The sequence below is a fragment of the Lygodium microphyllum genome, chromosome 24, assembly GCF_053477565.2.
Source record: "Lygodium microphyllum isolate KBCC chromosome 24, Lygodium_microphyllum_v1.1.10, whole genome shotgun sequence".
In the NCBI taxonomy this organism is placed as follows: Eukaryota; Viridiplantae; Streptophyta; class Polypodiopsida; order Schizaeales; family Lygodiaceae; genus Lygodium; species Lygodium microphyllum.
In genome coordinates, this window is record NC_141158.1 from 45,175,443 (window position 1) to 45,194,563 (window position 19,121).

At 40.6% G+C, this 19,121-nt stretch overlaps 1 protein-coding gene across 3 annotated transcripts in view; it reads right to left on the minus strand.

Annotated features, from left to right (window-relative positions):
* Positions 1-282: 282 nt before the first annotated feature.
* BIO1 (adenosylmethionine-8-amino-7-oxononanoate transaminase) overlaps positions 283-19,121 on the minus strand; it is a 143,292-nt gene continuing 124,453 nt past the window's right edge. Inside the window, exons 10-14 of one of the 3 annotated variants that reach the window (XM_087665116.1) lie at positions 15,644-15,777; positions 15,297-15,428; positions 1,808-1,942; positions 1,557-1,669; positions 283-1,154 (exon numbers count right to left, since the gene is read on the minus strand). In XM_087665116.1, the coding sequence (XP_087521242.1) occupies positions 950-1,154; positions 1,557-1,669; positions 1,808-1,942; positions 15,297-15,428; positions 15,644-15,777 (719 nt within the window). In that variant the 3' untranslated portion in view covers positions 283-949. Of the gene's footprint in view, positions 1,155-1,556; positions 1,670-1,807; positions 1,943-10,708; positions 10,806-15,296; positions 15,429-15,643; positions 15,778-19,121 lie in introns of those variants that run through there. The other 2 variants (XM_087665117.1, XR_015688319.1) reach the window with 2 other exon arrangements.

Consider the following 19,121-nt stretch of genomic DNA (forward strand, 5'->3'; position numbering starts at 1 on the left):
AGCATTATACATTCTATTGTATGCTTCTAAGATTGAATAATATTACTTTTGAGTCCCATATATTCAAAATATTGTGTAATTTTTTGGATATTGACTATATATTAGGAAAAAGAGAGCCTCAATAGTTCTTTCATGCAAATGGCATCTCAAAGTGGATTGTATATAAATACTGAGCTTCATCATTTATAGCATTTTATGAAAAAGGCTACCTTCTAAAATATCTTGCAAGTCTAGTCTTATCTAATCTCTAGAAAAAAATTAGCCACATTTATGGATGACATTATAGTGTCCAAATGATGCTCAAGGTCATGTCCTTCTCTTAGTAATATTTAGATTTTATCCTCTATCTATACTTGCCAAAGCCTCCTGAGAATAAAAGAAGAGATCCTTTCAACATGCATCGATCACCAAAGAGCCCAAAAGAGCTAGTAAACCTCCGTTGGCATTATGTCACAAGGGAGTAATCTCCCCTATTGTATACAAGGGTAAAATGTTCACGATGACTTCCAAAAGATAAGAACATAAGAAACATGCATTTGAAGTGTCAAATGCTTGTGCAAGTGCCGTAAAACCACCTTGGGGTGAGCTCAAAGGATTACTAGGTTTGGATGGTAGCTTTAGGGAATTTGATGAGGTGAACCAGTTAATAACAACTAATTAGTTATTAGCATCAAGGTCGTCACGGAAAGGAGAGTAATGTTAGTTGTGCTCCAAGAATTGTGTTGCCATCTTTTGTTTCGAAAGGCCAGTGTTCGTATATGACAAAGCATACGCTCTTACTAGGTGATGCAATATGCTCGTTAGCATTTGTGCTAAGGTGATATTTGTAAGACAAAATTGGGGGTGTTGAACATTAAGGTCAAAAGAGACATTACGAGATGCTATGAAGCCGAGATCTGAGACACTTTCTCAATGCCTTCCTCAAAGCTGTGCACAAAATAATGACTTCCTAGGCAGCTTTGTGTGAAACCATATTACCACGATCAGCTTCAAACATATCCAGCTGAGCTGATAGCTCATGCAGGATTTTACTGCACTTTGCTGGGGGAGTTAAAGGACTGCACATCACATAAACCACGTTCCCAAGTGGTCGAAGATATATTCCCTTTTGGCGCAGTCCATGGACAAAACTTCTAGAGCACAAGGAAGCATACCTGAAAAGGGAGAATGAGTGTCAGAAACTGACGGGAACAGCATAAAACACCCAGTACAGAACTTGAGACCAAGAGAAATAAGTAACAAGTAACATCCAATCCTTAACAGATGTCTATCTAACTGCCCTCTGAGGTAGCATTTTCACTAAATTTCACATAGGGAAAATATTTCCCAATCACACATGTCAGGATACACTGTTGTAACAGAATTGCTTCCTCTCAGCATATCCACACATGTCAGGCTACACTGTTGATCGACCAGTATTTGCTGAGCATTCACATCTCTGTACGATGTGACCCACATCTTCGCTTCAAAGTAAAAAAGAAAAGAACGCAGAACTACAGCACAGTATCTACATTTGCAAAAGCATAATCATTAACCAGGTTTGAAAGCATGCTTACCCAATCTCCGAGAGACTTGTTTTCAATTCCAGTGCAAAAACTGTCCCCAGTGCAATCACCCTCGTAACAGCTGGATGTGCAGATAATTCAGAAACCATTTCTGGATCCCACAACTGCAGAAAAGACCACATCAAAAACCCATGAGCTTTTGTAGCACAGCTTTTCAAATCGAGCATCCTGACCTTTCTATGCCATTAATCCATCCACTTAGCTACGCAGATATTCAGATTCCTCCCATTTCAACAGCTTACCTCTTGCAGATGTCTGCCAGTAGGTAAGAGATTTTGGTTGGTGAGTGGGTTACTAAACCATTGCAAAGATGTCACTGCAGCTTGACAGCCGATTGGATGTCCTGAGTAAGAGTGCCCATGTAAAAGTGCTAACAGCTGCAGAAACAAGCCAGAATTGGAGATTTGAATGAAATCATCGAGCTAGAAGAAAACAACAATAAGCAAACTTATTTTGGGCTATTTGCACAATCTAGAATGCCCACAATCGTATATATCTAATACGTCAATGGACTACTGATACACCATCGTATATGCCACTAACGAAAATTTCTCCGAAGGTGACTTCTGGAAATGGACTAGCCACAGTGCATCAAGGTGACGCCTATAACCACAGCGTATGAAGGAGACACCTAGAGAATATAAGCAAGTCTTTTTCCCCTGGTGAAACCACAGTTTTATTACCTAAGATGTTACTGGAAGATGCAAATACAGAAACACTATCCTACTACTTTGTTAGCCTTCAGGTTGGGGAGCCTCCTTGACAGGTAGGTACTAGCAAAGAGACCGGCTTGGAGGGGATTTTGAGAGCCTGGAGCTTCCAAACCTTATGCAGCAACCAAATAGTGATGGAGATCAGGCTCCAGCTGGGAGGAGGGGGAGAGGCTAGGAGGTGACTCTATAGCTATGCCAACCGCAGGTGATTTTCCACACCATCCCTATCAAACTATATTCCGCTGTCCTTTTTATCTGTGAAGATTTCTTTAATTGTATTTTCAACTAGAGAGGGCACGAGATGCAGCTCTGTAGATTCATTCCTAAGAATTGCATTTCAAACATTTACTACTACTTACTAGTTGCAAATTATTTTTCGACACCTCAAAGAATGGTGCAAGGATGGATTGTTGCCCTCAACCTATGGACGTTCAAGATGCAAGAATTCCCCTTGGTTAATGTTCACACATAATTGTAAGCATGTCGGAATTTATTAACTTCCTACACGATTTTACAAAAAAAGAAATATGTCTTCTTTTGGGGATACAAGCAACTACAAGTTTTTGATAAGTTCAAACAGTGAACACATTATGAGTTCTTCTCCACTATTCATTGTGCAAAAGTTAAGGAAGCTTTTCCTTGTGAGGGTGGTCTTGAATCAAGGGCATCAAGTTGGTTTAAGGAGTAGGAGATTGCAAGAAGACAATGTTACTATCGCAGAGTTGGCCAATAAAAATATTGGTTCCGATACATTAATGACATGGAAACATTAAAGATTTCTGTACAAACTCATCATCCAATAGTTACATGGCTCCAGCATCCTGAGAGCATTTGTCAAAGATCCTTTCATGGGTAACACTACACACCAGGCAGTGAAGAGAAAGAATCCAACCATCACCAATCATACCAGCCACTTGTAAGCCAGGTATTAAAAATGACCTCATCTCAAAGCATTCAGTAAGCCCTAATATGCTTCCCATGTACGAAGTAAGCAGGAGCTCCACCACATGAATCTACACCATGCATTTGAACCGTACATGCACATCAGGGAATTTTGCTTCAGAATAAGTAACACACCTCAAGCCTCCAAACATGACCTCCTCTGCAGGAGAGAACCTCAGTGCCAAAGCTTGCCTTCACTCTCATTCACTTATGTGCCCCTTATTGGCGAGAGCAATGCAGCTATGGTTGCAACAACAATACATAGAAGAACACTTACACTTCAGCCATGTCATTTCCCCAGGGAAATGAGATGGAGAACACTGTTTCATCTTGTATGGTGACAAATACGACTAGCATTGCCACCGGATGCACCAACAAATGTAGTTCTCATATTTATCAGCTTCAAAAGGTGACAGAAAGTCACAGTATCCTTTCTCGTAACCATGAACCAGGGAAATGAGATGGAGAACACTGTTTGATCTTGTATGGTTACAAGGGGTGAACAAGGTGGCCAGGACTAGCTTGGAGGGTCAGTGGGAGCTGCAGCCGAGGCGACTAAGGGAAGCATGTGGAAACAGGGCAGACATGGTAAAAATGGGGCGCAGACAGGGAGCAGGTGAGGTGACAGCTGAGGTCAGCAGGGTGGAAATGGGTGGCCAGGAACAGGTAGGGGTCGTTGAAGGTGAGCATGAGGGAGCACAAAACCATTGCCACCAGATGCACCAACAAAATGTAGTTCTCATATTTATCATCTTCAAAGGTGACAGAAAGTCACAATATCCTATCTCTTAACCTTCATGTGCATGATCACCATTCCACTGCATATGATACATGGAAGACTTTTCCAAATGCAGGAGCAATTTAACACTTTGGGAATATGTCCCAAATGATGAAATTCTGATCACAGGAGCATAGCTAGCATGATCAATGAAGTGAAACGATAATATTAACATTACTTTTCATGGGAGGAGCGCACGCAAGGAAAGCATGTTATTCTCAATGATCAAACATGCAGAAGACTATGAACCATTTCCAAGTGAAGGTACAAATGCACCATCACAGCAAGGGCTACTGACCAGCAATGTACATAAAGGCCCTTTTCCAAGTGCAGGTACAAATGCACCATCACATCAAGGTCTACCGACCAGCAATGTACATAAAGGCCCATTGGGTGAAATGGAAACAACATACTCAAGCACACCACCATTCGAGAAGTGTCAACTGAAATAAACACAAACAGCATACATATGGCAGTCCCAAGAACCAAACAATCAAGACCAGCTCTGCATAGTCTGCTGCACACTAGAAGCAAACAATAGCCAAGAAAATCAAATGTTTAACCAAAACATCTGATACCATTTCAGATCACAAAAAACCATAGAAGCAACAAAACCAAAAACAAATTAGCACATAGAACACAAAGCAACACAAGATAGCATGAACCCAGGTAAGTAATCCACTCGTAGCGATTGATGAGACGGAGCCAACATATGATGGGAAGCTGTGTAGAATGTGCTCATATGAGGGAAGAGTGTGTCAGCTTGGACAAACTCCCATCACAAGAGCATAGCTAGAACCATGAACAAAGTGAAATGATACTAATAAAATTACTTTTCATGAAAGGCTGATAAGCAAGGAAAACATGTTAACCTCAACGATCAAATATGCAAAAGACCATATCCAACTCAAGGTAAGGATGCAAACGAAGACCCTCTCTTAAAATAAAGACATGCCACCATAGCAGCTAAGAACCGCGTTTCTCTGAATTCGAAACTTACGAAACGTTTCTTAAAATATGGAATGTTTCTAAGAGTAAAAAACGTGGGTGTTATTATTATTATTATTATTAGGTGAGTTGGAACCCAAAACATGGTTTTTTTTTTACAAAAACTATTGGGCAATGTTAAACATGATGATGATGATGTGTAATGACTTGTGAGGGCTCAAGATTTTGAATGAGAGATTGATTTTTTTTTGTGATTTTGTTTAGTTATTGGACTTTGTCAATCTAGTATCTATTCTTGTCTTGAGATTTGAATATTATATGACTTTAGTCTCATTTATGAGTTATTTATGATATATTACGATTCATTCTCGATTTTGACATTTTATCAATTGTTTTGAAATGAGAATCATGATGTTGCAACTTGACTCAGTTCATAATATAGATAGACTATTTAAATGAGAATCATGATGTTGCAACTTGACTCAGTCCATATTATAGATAGACTATTTACATGTTAATTTCAATTTTCTTTGTATGATATGTATGAATGATAATGTTTGAGTTCTAAACTGTAGTATAGCTTGTCCACAGACTAACTTTGACATAAGTGACAAGTCAATAATGGATCGTGGATATGTATTGTATTATGTATTATTCTTAATTGACTCTTATCACTCAAGATGAATTAGCTATTCTTTGTTTAAGAGAGAGTTTCATAGAGGTTTAGAACCTCTTTCTCCAATCAAAACTATTAAAAATCCCTATATAAAAAAACCCACGTTTCTTATTTTACCCCCTCTTGAAAGAAACTTATGGAACACGTTTTTGACGTTTCGTTTCTAAATGTTTCTGACGTTTCTTGCTGCTATGCATGCCACACAAAAATGGACCCTTAATCCTTGCTCACAAGGCAAGCCAGAAGCACATAGACCAAAGTTGAAACACATGCACTGAGTCTTCATAATTAGCCAAGCAAGCTATTTAACGAGAATGCAATCACACCAAGAAGCAGCATTAGCTAGCTGCTAAAACATAAAACACTCAAATGATCCCACATAAAGGGCTGAAGCCTAAAGACCAGCCGGCCAAAGAAAGGCCCATTGGGCCAAATGGAAACAGCACAATTCAAGCACATCGCCAATGGAGAAGTGCCAGTTTGCTCAAACACAAACAACACACATAGAAAGTCGTTTAGCTCAAACACAACCTGACCAGCGAGACTGTGGCCACAATACTGCTACTCTAGAAAGAAAAAGTAATCAAGCAAATCAGATGTTTAACCTAAGAATCTGATGCCATTTCCAAACATTAAAACAAGAGAAGAACAAAACAAAAGCAAGCTAACACAAAGCATGCAAAGCAACACGAGAGATGGAACAAACCCCAGTAAGGAATCCAGTAGCACTGATCAATGAGATACAACAACGCATGATGGGATACCATGCAGAATGTGCTCATATGAAAGAAGCATGTGTGAGCTTGGGCAAAGCATAGCTAGGACTAGAAATGAAGGAAAGCATGTTGATCTCAATGATCAAACTTACAAAACACGACAAACCATATCCAACTCAAGGTAAGGATTCACACAAACACCCGCTCTTGATAAAGACACACAACACAAAAAGGGAGTGCATGCAAGATCTGCAATGGGCAACAATGTCAAAGACACACAACACAAAACACAACTACCAATAAGGTAGATTCAGAGGAAACACAAAGTCAAAGAGGTGAACCCTTGCTCACATGTCAAGCTAGAAGCACACAGGCCAAAGTCAAATGCACATGAATTGTCACTCTATAATCATCCAAGCAATCCATCTGTTGAGAATGCAAGCCCACCCATGTGCAGCATTGACCAGGTGGTAAAACAAAAACTACTCAAACCATGCCATATGAAGTGCTAAAAGACTAGCAAGCCAGCCAAAGGTCCATTGGGCTAAATGGAAAAAACACAATTTAAGCATGCCATCAATGGACAAGTACCAGTCTAGCCAAATACAAACAACACACATATAGCAAGTAATTTAGCTCAACCCGACCCAATGACCACCTTTATTCCCTAGTAATGTAGTCTTATTTGACTTGCCTTGGTAGCCAAGCCCTATAATTCAAGCTGCAAATGAAGCCAAGAGGACTCATCGGGGTCAAAGTGTGATGCTAGCGAGGGAGGGTCAAAGCTAGGGTAGCACATTTACCTAGTAGGTCCTGATTTCAACACCGATAGTGGGTGAGTGTAAACAAATAGCTAGAGACAAACCCTAGAGGGGGTTGGCATATTGCCAACCTAGATACATGCATGTGTAGAATCATTACTACACTAGGTCTTGATTTCCCACTAGACTTCTTGGGATGTAAAGAAGGGGAAATATAAATACCTCAAGAAAATAGGGAAAAATACCAGCTACACATCTAGGTATATAAGATGTATGGGGTTTCATTTTTGCATCACCAGTTAATACAAATACTCTCTCATCTTCATCTTTCTCTCCATCTTTCATGGCTTCCTCTCCCTTCTCTCTCCTCTTCTTGGCATTCGCTCTCTTCTTCCTATTGTTCTCTCTTCTCCTAGTTTTTCTCTCCTTTTCTTTCTCTCTTTCTCTTTTGCCCATTCTCTCTCCCCTCTTAGCCTCCTTCATTATAGTTGGTATCAGAGCCCAAGCCTTTGGTCCATTCTTCTTTTCTTTTTCTCATATCTTGTCACATTTTAAAAGGAAAAAAAAAAACTAGTTCAGATAGGTACAATAGGGACGAGCTGTAAGGAGCAGTGATGGAGTTCAAGGTGTTTCCAGCCTTTCTTGGAGATTTCACAAAGGACCATGGCCAAGTTGGAGATATTTAGGTCAAATTTAGCAACTCGTTTTTTGAGGTACTTAACTAAAAGAAGGGTAACAAAGCTTAATAAAGGGTAAAGACATAGATACTTTTGAAAGAATAGTCTTTATTTCTTCCCTTCAAGCTTTCTTCCAAAGCTTCCATGGAGATCCTCAGCAAAAAACCCTCCTCCAATCCTAGATCTTGGTTTCCCTTGCCATATGGTTGGTTCTATGGCTTCCCCCTCATCATATGAAGCAAGAGGAGCACACTTTTCCTGCCATGCAGCCCATAAAAGAAAACCTCAAGGCCTGACACAGTTCAAGTTGCTCACTTAGAGGTCATACAACATCTCCAAGAGGTACTTCTAGGCCTCTGGGGAAAGGAATAGGATCTTGAGGATGTCTTTACAAGCATGGGAGCGGTGCTCCTGGTAAGCTTTTTGTGAAGCTCCTTTTGCCAGTTTTAGGATGGTTCTTTACATTGATGTGTACCTATCATGCTTGCAACTTGATCGGAGACAATTTCAGGATCTTGTTTTGTTGGAAAGAAAGGCAACATCTTCGAAGGAAGTGAATCTGGGACCAATGCATACGCTGGTTCAAGCTCTGTGAATCCTTGATTGATCTGGTCAATGCCCACTCTAGAGTTGCCAAGAGCATGAGCCTTGCCAACAGGATCTCTAACGTGACAACCCCAAAGGAGTATACATCTGATTTCTCACTGAGCTACTTCCTGTGGAAATACTCAGGATCAAGATAGCTGAAGCTACCTTTCACTGCTGTGCTTACGTGAGTATGATCAAGAGTTGGTCTTGTTTTGGAAATGGCATTGATATAGCCAACAGACAATAGTTTTCTTTCTTTGATTGCCAATTCTACATCAAGCTCAGGCAAGGCAGCAAACATCTTATGGCAGCCACTTTAAGCCTGAAATAGGCGCAGCCTGTGCTGTGGGTCCTTCACCAGCAAGCCTCTGATGAGATGTTGAGCTGCAAAATGGAGAGTGGGAGTTTCGGGGAACTCCAAAGGCTGTCCAATGACATTAAAGAGTGGTGCGGTTTCCAGATCCTGGTGGATCAGACATTTTCTGCAAAAAGCAGCCAGATCAACCTCTAAATTCTCAAACTTTTTGTGAAAGGATGAGATAACAGCTGGCTCAGTACTTGACCTTGCATCTGCTTCTTTTTGTAAGCATGCATCTATGAAAGAGCAAAACTCAGGTGAGAAACAATATCAGGTGGATATGAGACACATTGCAATTGAGTTGTCAAGACCAGAATTGATTCCAAAATCTATGATCTTTGGTTCACCGCCTAAATAAACAAGCAAGTTTGCTGATTCTATTTCCCTGTAAACAAGATGCCTAACTCCATGATCTGGAGACAGTGTCAAACTTTCCATGTGATGACTGATAAAATTGGCTCTGGTATGCTGCGCTTCACTCTGACTATGTCTGCCAATGATCCCCCATTCATATACTCAAGTGCAATACTTATCTGCCATGCCTGAGTGATTTGACTAGTGGCAGGAACAGAGAGCTTAAGATCTGCAGCAATCTCACTCAATCCTTTGAGCATTATGGAACAAGCAAGATGAAGGCGCCTTCCTGGGAACTCTACTAGCTACAAACAAGGGAAGTGGCTGTTTCACAGCAGGCAGGTAGGTCAAGATGAAAGCCATGAAATCAGGTTTTGAAGCTTTCTTCTTCATAAAGCTCATTATTGTGGCATAAGAGCTATGGAGTAGCATTCCCCACAACAAATGCTAGAGAATCATCAGTATAATCTGGACATTCAAGCTGAGCTTTATTCCAGTGCTACAAGTGCCATAGTCTTCTTTCAACAACTCTATGGCAGACAGATCCTTCATATGAGCCTATGATTCTTAAAGCTTTCATATCACCCATTGCTCCTAGAATCTTTTATCACAGGTCCTCAGATGGTCTCCAACACTTGCAACTGAGAGGCTTTTGGTGCTGTAAGACCAACAAATAGGGATTCTTCATGAAGAGATTCATTGAAGTGCTTCAATAACTGCTCCAACTTCACCAATAACCAGTGGCCTAGCCATTTTGGCAAGTTTTACATCCGCGTGTTTCAGATATATTTTATAGCCACTGAATCTTCATATCCTTCCAATTAATCTTAGCAAAGATCCAAGCATATTCCTGTAGGTTGCAAAGATTGCATACAAGAAGCATGTTTTCTAGATCTAAAAGCACAGATTTGGGGAGTATTGATCAAGCAGAACTGATGGAATCTCTCAATATCAGCCCACTGCCTTTGATGCATAGTTGTCAGGTACGAAAAGTACGGTATGGTACGGTATGATAAAATACGGTACTAAATGGTACCTTAAGATTTTACAAGGTACGGTACGATATTAGTACGAAAAAAAAATTAACTTCATTATTTTGAACTATAGATGATAGAACAGATGTTTAAAGTCTAAATAGCAATGCTATTGGAGTATATAAGATGAATACTTGAGGGTAACATGCCAAAACCTCTATAGCATATGCCACATGCGCAACATGCGCTACAACTTACAAGTACATACATAGGAGTGGATACATCATACATGAATGATCATACAAATAAGAGGCATGTATGCTTGAGAGAGAGAAGGTTGAGAGAGAGAGAGAGAGAGAGAGAGAGAGAGAGAGAGAGAGAGAGAGAGAGAGATGAAATCACATGAGAGCACATTCACTAATTTGTGTACTCTCAGAAGGTACATTAGGCCAAGCTATCCTCTGGCCTAGTTTTATTAGCAATGTGTACTAATGCTTTGGGTTGGGTGGTGCAAAATGAGCTGTGAACAACGGTAAAATCAATAGGATTAAGCTACTTGATGATTCTCAAATGGTGCTGAATTTATTTATTGATGACACTAACATATTGTGAAAAATGATGGGACATCAATTAGAAACGTTTGGAACTGCTTGAATACCTTATGTATGGCCTTTGGTTCTAGGATAAATCATAACAAAACATGTATGAGGAGTCCAATCAAGCTTCCACCCCCTTTCTTGGTTGATCAATCAAAGCTACAAAATCACCACCACCACCACAACAACAACAGTCAACAACCCAAACCACCACCAACAACAACAACCACACAACCACAAAAAAAAAAGAAGAAAAAAAAGTGCTTGTTTTTTTGTACGAATTTGTACGGTACGGTTCATACCGTACCGTATAGTACGAACCAGTTCGTACTACATACGAGTGCAACTATGCTTTGATGACCTAGCCAAAGTTAATTTATTTGATCAGTATGATCTTGAAGTTGATCGGAAGAATGATAAACGGTGAGCCCATCTGGGAGGATGGAAAAACCTGATGGCAGAAGCACCGTTTGGTAAAGAACTGTCGAAAATAGTATCAAGATATAAAATATTCACAGCTGTAGTAAATGCATGTGGTTGTGATTGTATGGTCATTGTTGAAGAGCAAGTTCTGGGTCTTTCTCAATAGCATCAGGATGTAAACTGTTCACAGCTGCAGTAAATGCATGTGCTTGTGGTTGTATGGTCATTGTTGAAGCAAAACTTCTTGGTCTTTCTCCCAAAACATGCACTGAAACAGAAGACTTTATCATGGAACAATCATACCGAGCATGCCCCATATCGTTGCATGAGAAAAAGGGTATATTTGCCTGCCCAAGATGTGTATGATCAAAATTGCAGACAGTTGACCTGAATTCTAGGCATATGATGAAGTAGGAGGTTCTCAGTTGCAACAGCAAACAAATTAGCAGGGAATTTCACGAGACTCTCATAACCTTGCATGCTTTGCTGCTGGCATTGCAATCAAAGTTGCTGTTCTTTAAGGTCATTCAGGCTAACAGCAAGCATGTTTTGACAGGGCAGGATAGGTCACAATCTAAGTATTGCTATTGACACTGAAGGCAGATTTCAGGTTCCTCTTTTACAAGTGGAACCAGATATGCAACAATAGCCAGCATTGTGGCAATTAGCATCCATTTTGGTAATGCATGTGATTCATTGACTGAAGGATAAAGTTGGACTTTTGACAAGTGCCATGGCTCCTAGTTCCAACTACCCCTTTTCTTACTCTTGGCACCCCAAAATAAATACATTGAATGCCATTCTATAGCAACAAGAAGCTATCAGAGCTGAGAGATACAACCAACTAATTGAGAGATGCAATAAAGTAATGTCTAAGATGGATCAATCGATCTTAGCCATCTCAGCCATCAACACTCAAGCCAAGGCAACCAATGACAAACTTACAACCCTTACAACTCACGTTGCTGAAATGGTTGTGATTAGAAGGACCAGATCAGCATGATTATGAGCAGCAGCATGGCCATTCTCATGGAAATTATGAGTACCATGACCATTGGCACGAGTTTGATGAGCAAAGGCAGCAGCATGTACATACTTATGGTCAGCATGCATATGATGATTGTGCATATTATGAGCAGCAGCATGTATCTGATGACTATGTACATTCTTAAGAGTTGCATCATTGTCACGGGCATGGACAGCCATCTCGGCAGCCTTATATACATGGACAACATCATGCAAATGTATATGTGTATGTACATCGAGAGCAACATCACTATCAGCAATGTAGTGATCAATATCATCTGCCACTTGATCATTACTATGAGCAACATGAGCATCCTTATGAGCAACATGATGCTTCTCATGAATGATGCCATGATGAGAGCATCTCACTGCAACTTCATGAGAAGGAGCCCTTTAGTCCAAGGCCCTTGACTTCGAACACCTGGTAGTAACCAAGAATGTGGGGATCATGGATATGCAACACCCCATAGCATGGTGGTTCCTGATGAGTTTATGGAAGAGCCAATGCATGCTACCATGTTAGTCATCAAGGATCATGGGCCGCAATCAGTGCTGAGGATGATATCATGGATTACTTCTATGATACAGTGGATGTATTGGATCACAATTATCATTTTGAACCTGGTGGTAGCATGGAGACCTAGGCCTCTATGCATGACCTCTATGCTCCTGATGCTTACCATGTAGGTTATCCATTTGATTCCGGAAAAACAAAGTAGCACTTTGTCAATCCCACACTTCCAACCTTGTAATAAGTCCTAATTTTGATTTTTGAGGACAAAAACATTTTAGATGGGGATGGAATGTAAAGAAGGGGAAATATAAATACCCGAGTAAAATAGGGAAAAAACTAGCTACACAGCCAAGTATATAAGATGTGTGGGTTTCATTTTTGCATCATCCATTAATATGAATACCCTCTCATCTTTATCTTCCTCTCCTTTAGCTTTCATGGCTTCCTCTCCCTTCTCTCTTCTCTTCTTGGCATTCTCTGTCTTCTTCCTCACTTTCTCTCTTTCTCTCTCCTCCTCATTCTCTCTTCTCTCAACCTCCTTCATTATAGAGGAGAGGTGCAAAGGGGAGTGGATCTCCTCTTTGCAACCTTGCCCACGAAATCTAGACTCTGACATGCCCTGTTGTGAATCTGTGCCACAGTGGTCATTACCATATGTGCCATCATTACGGCCTCTAACAGGGAGTGAATAAGAGGTGCAGGCTGCATCAATATTCTTTCTCTTTACTTCCTTGGTAAGCAAGGCACTTTCTACATCTTTCACCCTTAAACCATCTACAAGTTTGTAAGTTCTTCTTTGAAATTAAAGTTGATTCTTTACAACCACTAGTGTAGTAGGATAGAGCCCAAACCATTATTATTTTAGAAACAGAGAGTATAGCTATGCTATAACAAAGGGGTTGATGGATTGCTCCCTCTTGTTTCACACTCCTCTTGAACCAAGTACAATATTGGTTAGTTTGGTCGTTGAGAGGCTTCCATGTAGTCTATTTAGGAGGATCATTCGACAATTGTTTTAGAATAAGCTTCAAAGCTCGGGAACCCTCATGTTTCATACTTTCATGTTAAGGCCTTGAGGTTTTGTTTCAACGTAGACACAAAGATGACTTGACTAGCCAAGTCCGTGTATTGTGTAGGTGCCAAATAAATCTGCTCATCAGGTGACTGAGCAACTGATGAAGATTGTCTACTCTAGCCTACTAGTGAGGGCAAGTACCTCACAACATCCACAATCCACATCATCCAAGACTAAGAGCGACTGAAGTGAAGACACTAGGTGAAGATAAGCTCAATCAATTTGCGATACAAAGCTTTGGTTACATGCTCAAGGTCAAGGCCCAAAATCACATTATGGAGCATGACTTTTGAGCCTCATCCATGAACCTCTTGGTATCACAGTGTAACATTTGCACAAGACCGCTCCATCCCACACATGCAAATCAGCCATACAATGATGTGAATGCATCCCATGCCCCACCCTATATAGGTACAAACAATCATGAAGTAAATACAAGCTATGGAGTCATGTACAACTGCAATATATGTAAGGCACATATGATATCCCCAAATAATAACTACTAATAAGTTTGATAAGAGGATAAATAGATTTTGGAGATACAAGGGCTATATGGATCATTTCTTTTCATCTGTTGTCCAAGTTTTTAGCAAATGGGAAGTTATTAATCAGCCATTAACATAGTTCAAGCATTAAGATAGCTAGAAATATTTGAAGATGGATCAATTGTGCAACAACACCCATGAAGGTGGTGTCATTTAAGACACAATCATTGGCTAAGAAATAAGGTCCCAAGCTGAGTACTTTTATATTAATCCCCTCTGGCACTGGTGCCTATGACCGGTACAGCCCACGCTTATGACAAAAAGCCTATGATCATGACCACAAGGGTCTAAGCTCAACACTGAACATACAAAAGTATGGACTCTTGAGAAGCATGTGGCCACACTTAAATGTTTATTTGCCACCTTTTGCATACAGTCTTTTCTTCTACCTTCAATTCTTTGGATGGTACTCTCTCTGCTCACATGAAGCCATATCATCTTACACCCAAAGAACACACATGCTAATTGGTATTATTCATTTTCCATACATATACTTTCCTGTGTTACTGCACATATAAGAAATCTCTGAAGGACAACTGTTCCAATTGGACCTATTTGTGTTCAATATATCTATTTTCTTGTCCAGTTGAGGACCTCTATAGATCTTGATTTCTCTTACCTTGATTCTATTCGTTAGATTGGAAAACTTGTGATCTCACTGGATGAGAGCCCTTGGTAGACTTTAATTCTTGCCTGTTAACTTTGTAGTGCGTAGATGGGAGAGGATAAAAGGTTCTTTGGAGACTATGAGGGAGAGAAGAGATGCCTTTCTCAAGACCTAGGATTCTGGCAGTTTTTTTCAGTGTCAGCCACACCTGGTTTGGTACTATAGAGCTCTAGGTTGGGTATTCACTCAGACTTTATAATGCCTTTAACATTGTTGCATAATTTGTTGCTAAAGTCCCTTCCAGGCTATTTTTGCACTTTGCCTTGGGATACTTTGTGTCAAGCACATCTCAATAATAGAAATTCTTTCCTGCAAAAAAGAATTGAACTTTCCGCCCACCCCCCAACCCCGATTTTTACTATATAACAATATTTAAAATGAGAGTCCATAATCTTGATACCTTGGAATCTCCTTGAAATGCTTCAAAAACTGAGGGGGAAGCAAGTGTCACCGCCAGCGGAACAGTGCCACCAGTCAGAAGCTTTGAGTAGCAGCCAATGTCAGGTTTACGACCAAGCAACTCTGTACAAGACTATAGACAGAACAAGCAATGTATCAGACAGGACTCTTGTTTGATGATTCACAAAAGAAATTGACTCTAGTGTCCTTGAGCTATGATCTTGGCATTTAAACCAATACCTCCAGTGCAAAGACATAGTCAAATTAAGTATAAGTTATCTCTCTCATGGTCGGCTATCAAATACTCATTTCATGCTAGAAAAGCCAAGTCCAATCCATTTGAATTACCTGCACACCAAGCCGCCAACATCCTGCAAAAACCTCATCAAAAATCACAGGAATGTTCTTCGAATTGCATTCATCAATGAGTAGGCGTTGGAACAATGGATCGATCAAGCACATTCCACCAGCTCCATGGATCACTGCAGTGTAACAATTCTATTCATACTGAAGGATAGCTATAGAATATTTTGGTTTAAATGTCTGCAGAAATACAAGAAAAGTGCACTGTCCAGAAGCAAATAACTAATCCACAGGCGGTCCAGTTATTTCTACAAATAAGCAGGCCCTACCAAGTTAGTGATAAATCATACCCCGATAAAGCATATTGCGGACCTCCTTTCTCCAAGAAGATAAATTCTATTTAAAACACTTCAGTGATACCTGACACAAAAGCCTTGACAATAAGAGTGCTTGGAACCACATAAATCCATGTGAACTCATTGTAAGGATGTGGCCATAGGAGAAGCCATTGGAGAAAGCCTTTAGGGATGGTGATAGGCAATTCGTAGATTGCAGCAAGAAAAGGCACAAGCTCATAATGGTATTGTTGGGGAACATTCTACACATACATGAGAAATTATTGCTCCTTTGTTGAGTCACATTTTTAATTGAGCCATGTGCAAGGGTTTTCCAGCAAGTTGGATGGAGCATATCATTGTACAACTCTCTAAGAGTGTGGACCCTATGGTGCTTAAGATAACACACTTCAAACCTTTAGAGTTTTTATACCACGAATTTGCATATGGAGAGCCTGAGGATGGAGGTAGGTCAAAGATAGGGTGCAGGAGAACTTAATGGACTTGACAAGAGAGAGTTTGAGAATAGAGAGCTTGAAAGTTGAGCTTGAAATTAGAGCAAGAAACAGGGGGACAAAAGTCTACAAATCAGTATTAGATCCTCTTGTCTCGGGGTCGACCCTCCTCAATAATGGCTCTAAGTGTGAGAATATGATCCACCGTGGTATATCCTCATCTGAAACCTGCCTGTCCTTGTGCTCTCTTGCCTTGCATTTCATCCCACTCACTGAGTTCATGCTCCGATATAGATCCATATATCTTGGCCAAGGTATCACCGATCATGATAGTCTTGTAGTTGCTAGGGATCAGGAGATCACCACTCTTAAATAGTGGAACTATAGTATTGTTTGACCAACTCATAGGGAAGCCTTCACATACTGCTCTATTTAACATATGTGCTAGTATGGGTGCTAGTATGTCACAAGCTTGTGAGAAATGTTCTGCCACTAATCCATCCTCATCTCATGCCCTCCCATTTGGCAATCTATAAATCGCATCCCTAACCATTTTCTAGGTGAAGAAAGACCATTGTGTTAGCTTACAAGCCTGCGGAGGCTGCACAGGTGGCCGTCCTGGCAAGTCATACAACTATCTCCCATAGTCAAGCCAAGCATCTGGTGATATAATCTGTATGGGGGGCTGTCTTTCATGAAACATCTTCCATGCACTCTTGCTATCCCGTCCCAAAAATAGCTGAGAGATTTATCTCTGCTTTTGCTTTTGCTAAGTAGTCCCATTTCTTCTTCCGCATGAGGCATTTGAAGAACAACTTTGCTTGACGATGAGTCTGAGTGCCTAGCTCCACTTCTCTCTATAAGGGAGCTCGGGTGACTCTACACTCACCATCATACTAGCTATTTTGGGGAGCAATAGAGCATGTGGGTCTACAATAGGGCAAAGTGTGTGGGAATGCATACATGGCTCATCCATGTATGGCCTCTCCTAAATCCCTTGTACATTCTTCCAATGATTTGCTCAAGTCCAATGTATGTAAATTGGTCAGCAAAGAACCACTGTAGATATTTGAGTTGTCTTCTATGAAGTAGTATTTGGGATGTTTAGGGAGGCATGGTGTTTCATGTTTCATATGTCCACAAGAGAACATGAATGTCAAAATAGAATGATCAACTGCTATGCCAATTGGTCTTTTAGATAACTTAAAAGTTTTGGATGTCTAGTATCAATGTTGGTAAGCCTATCAGGTAGTCCACAATACTTGCCCCTCCTTTGTGATTCCAACATGTCAAATTGTCAAATCTTGGCCATTGTGGCAAATCATTAAAGATTGCCAGTCTATGTGCACTTTCCAAAGCCAGTAGTCCCATAGGTACTCACTTCTTTATCCTAGGCTCTCTTGTGTAGGCCTATTTCATCTATATCGATCACCTTGAACATGAAATTTGAAAGGTGAGAAGGATCAAAGCTTGCTTGGAAGTGGGCTATGGCGGAGAGCAAGAGCAAGAAGAGAGAGAGACACAAATGGGAACTCCAACAGTCACAATGTGTGACCAGGCCTTTCTTTATTCAAACTGTCACTACAAGAATAAAGAATATAGTGACCGATGAAGTGATACCTCACCTCAATGTGTTTCGTCTTCGCATGGAAGACTGGATTCTTGGCTAGCTGAATAGCACTCATAGAATCCGAATGCAGCGTAGGGATAGTATCAATCCCAAGGTCATGAACCAAACGGCCCAACCATATGGCCTCCTTGCAAGCCTTAGTGGCTGCAACATACTCGGCCTCAATGGTAGAGAGAGCCGTACATTTCTGAACCCTGGACATCCAAGAAACAGCGTCTTCAACATATGTAAAGATATAGCCGAAAGTGGACTTCCTACCATCTGCATGTCCTGCATAATCGGAGTCTGTGTAGCCTACAACTCCTGTATCCTGGCTGCCATAGCAAATACACATATTTGTTGTGCCCTTCAAGTATCTCATAATACCCTTTACGGCATCCCAATGCTTTTTGCCAGGTGTAGCTATATAGCATGCCACAACACCAACTGCAAAGGCAATATCTTGATGAGTGGCTATCATGGCATACATCAAACTATCCACGGCTGTTGCATAAGGGATCTTAGCCATCTCGGCCCTCTGCTCATCTGTCTGCAAACAATTGGCCTGTGAAACCTTCACATAAGAAGGTAATGGACAGCCAATAGGCTTTACATCCTACATGTGAAAACGCTCAAGGACTTTATGAACGTACTCCCTCTGTGAGAGGTAGAGTAGTTCCTGATACCTGTCGTGCTTAATGCGTATACCAAGAATGTGAGAAGCCTGCCCCAAATCCTTCATTTTAAAGCTTTTCTTCACCTGAGATTTAAGAGTATCCAGCTTATCATGAGCTTTCCTTGCTATCAGCATATCATCCACATAAAGTACCAAAATAAGCAAGGAGTCATCACAGGCTGTCTTCATGTAAAGACACAAATCCATAGTACTCCTGCTGTAGCCCTGTGACTACATAAAGGCATCAAACTTATAATACCACTCCCTAGGTGCTTGCTTCAAGCCATAGAGACTTTTCTTTAACTTGCACACTAGGTGCTCCCTACCAGGTTCTGCAAAGCCCTTAGGCTGCTCCATGTATATCTCATCATGCAAATTCCCATGCAAGAATGCAATCTTGACATCCATCTACTACATGTCCAAGTCAAGCTGCACGACTAAGGTCAAA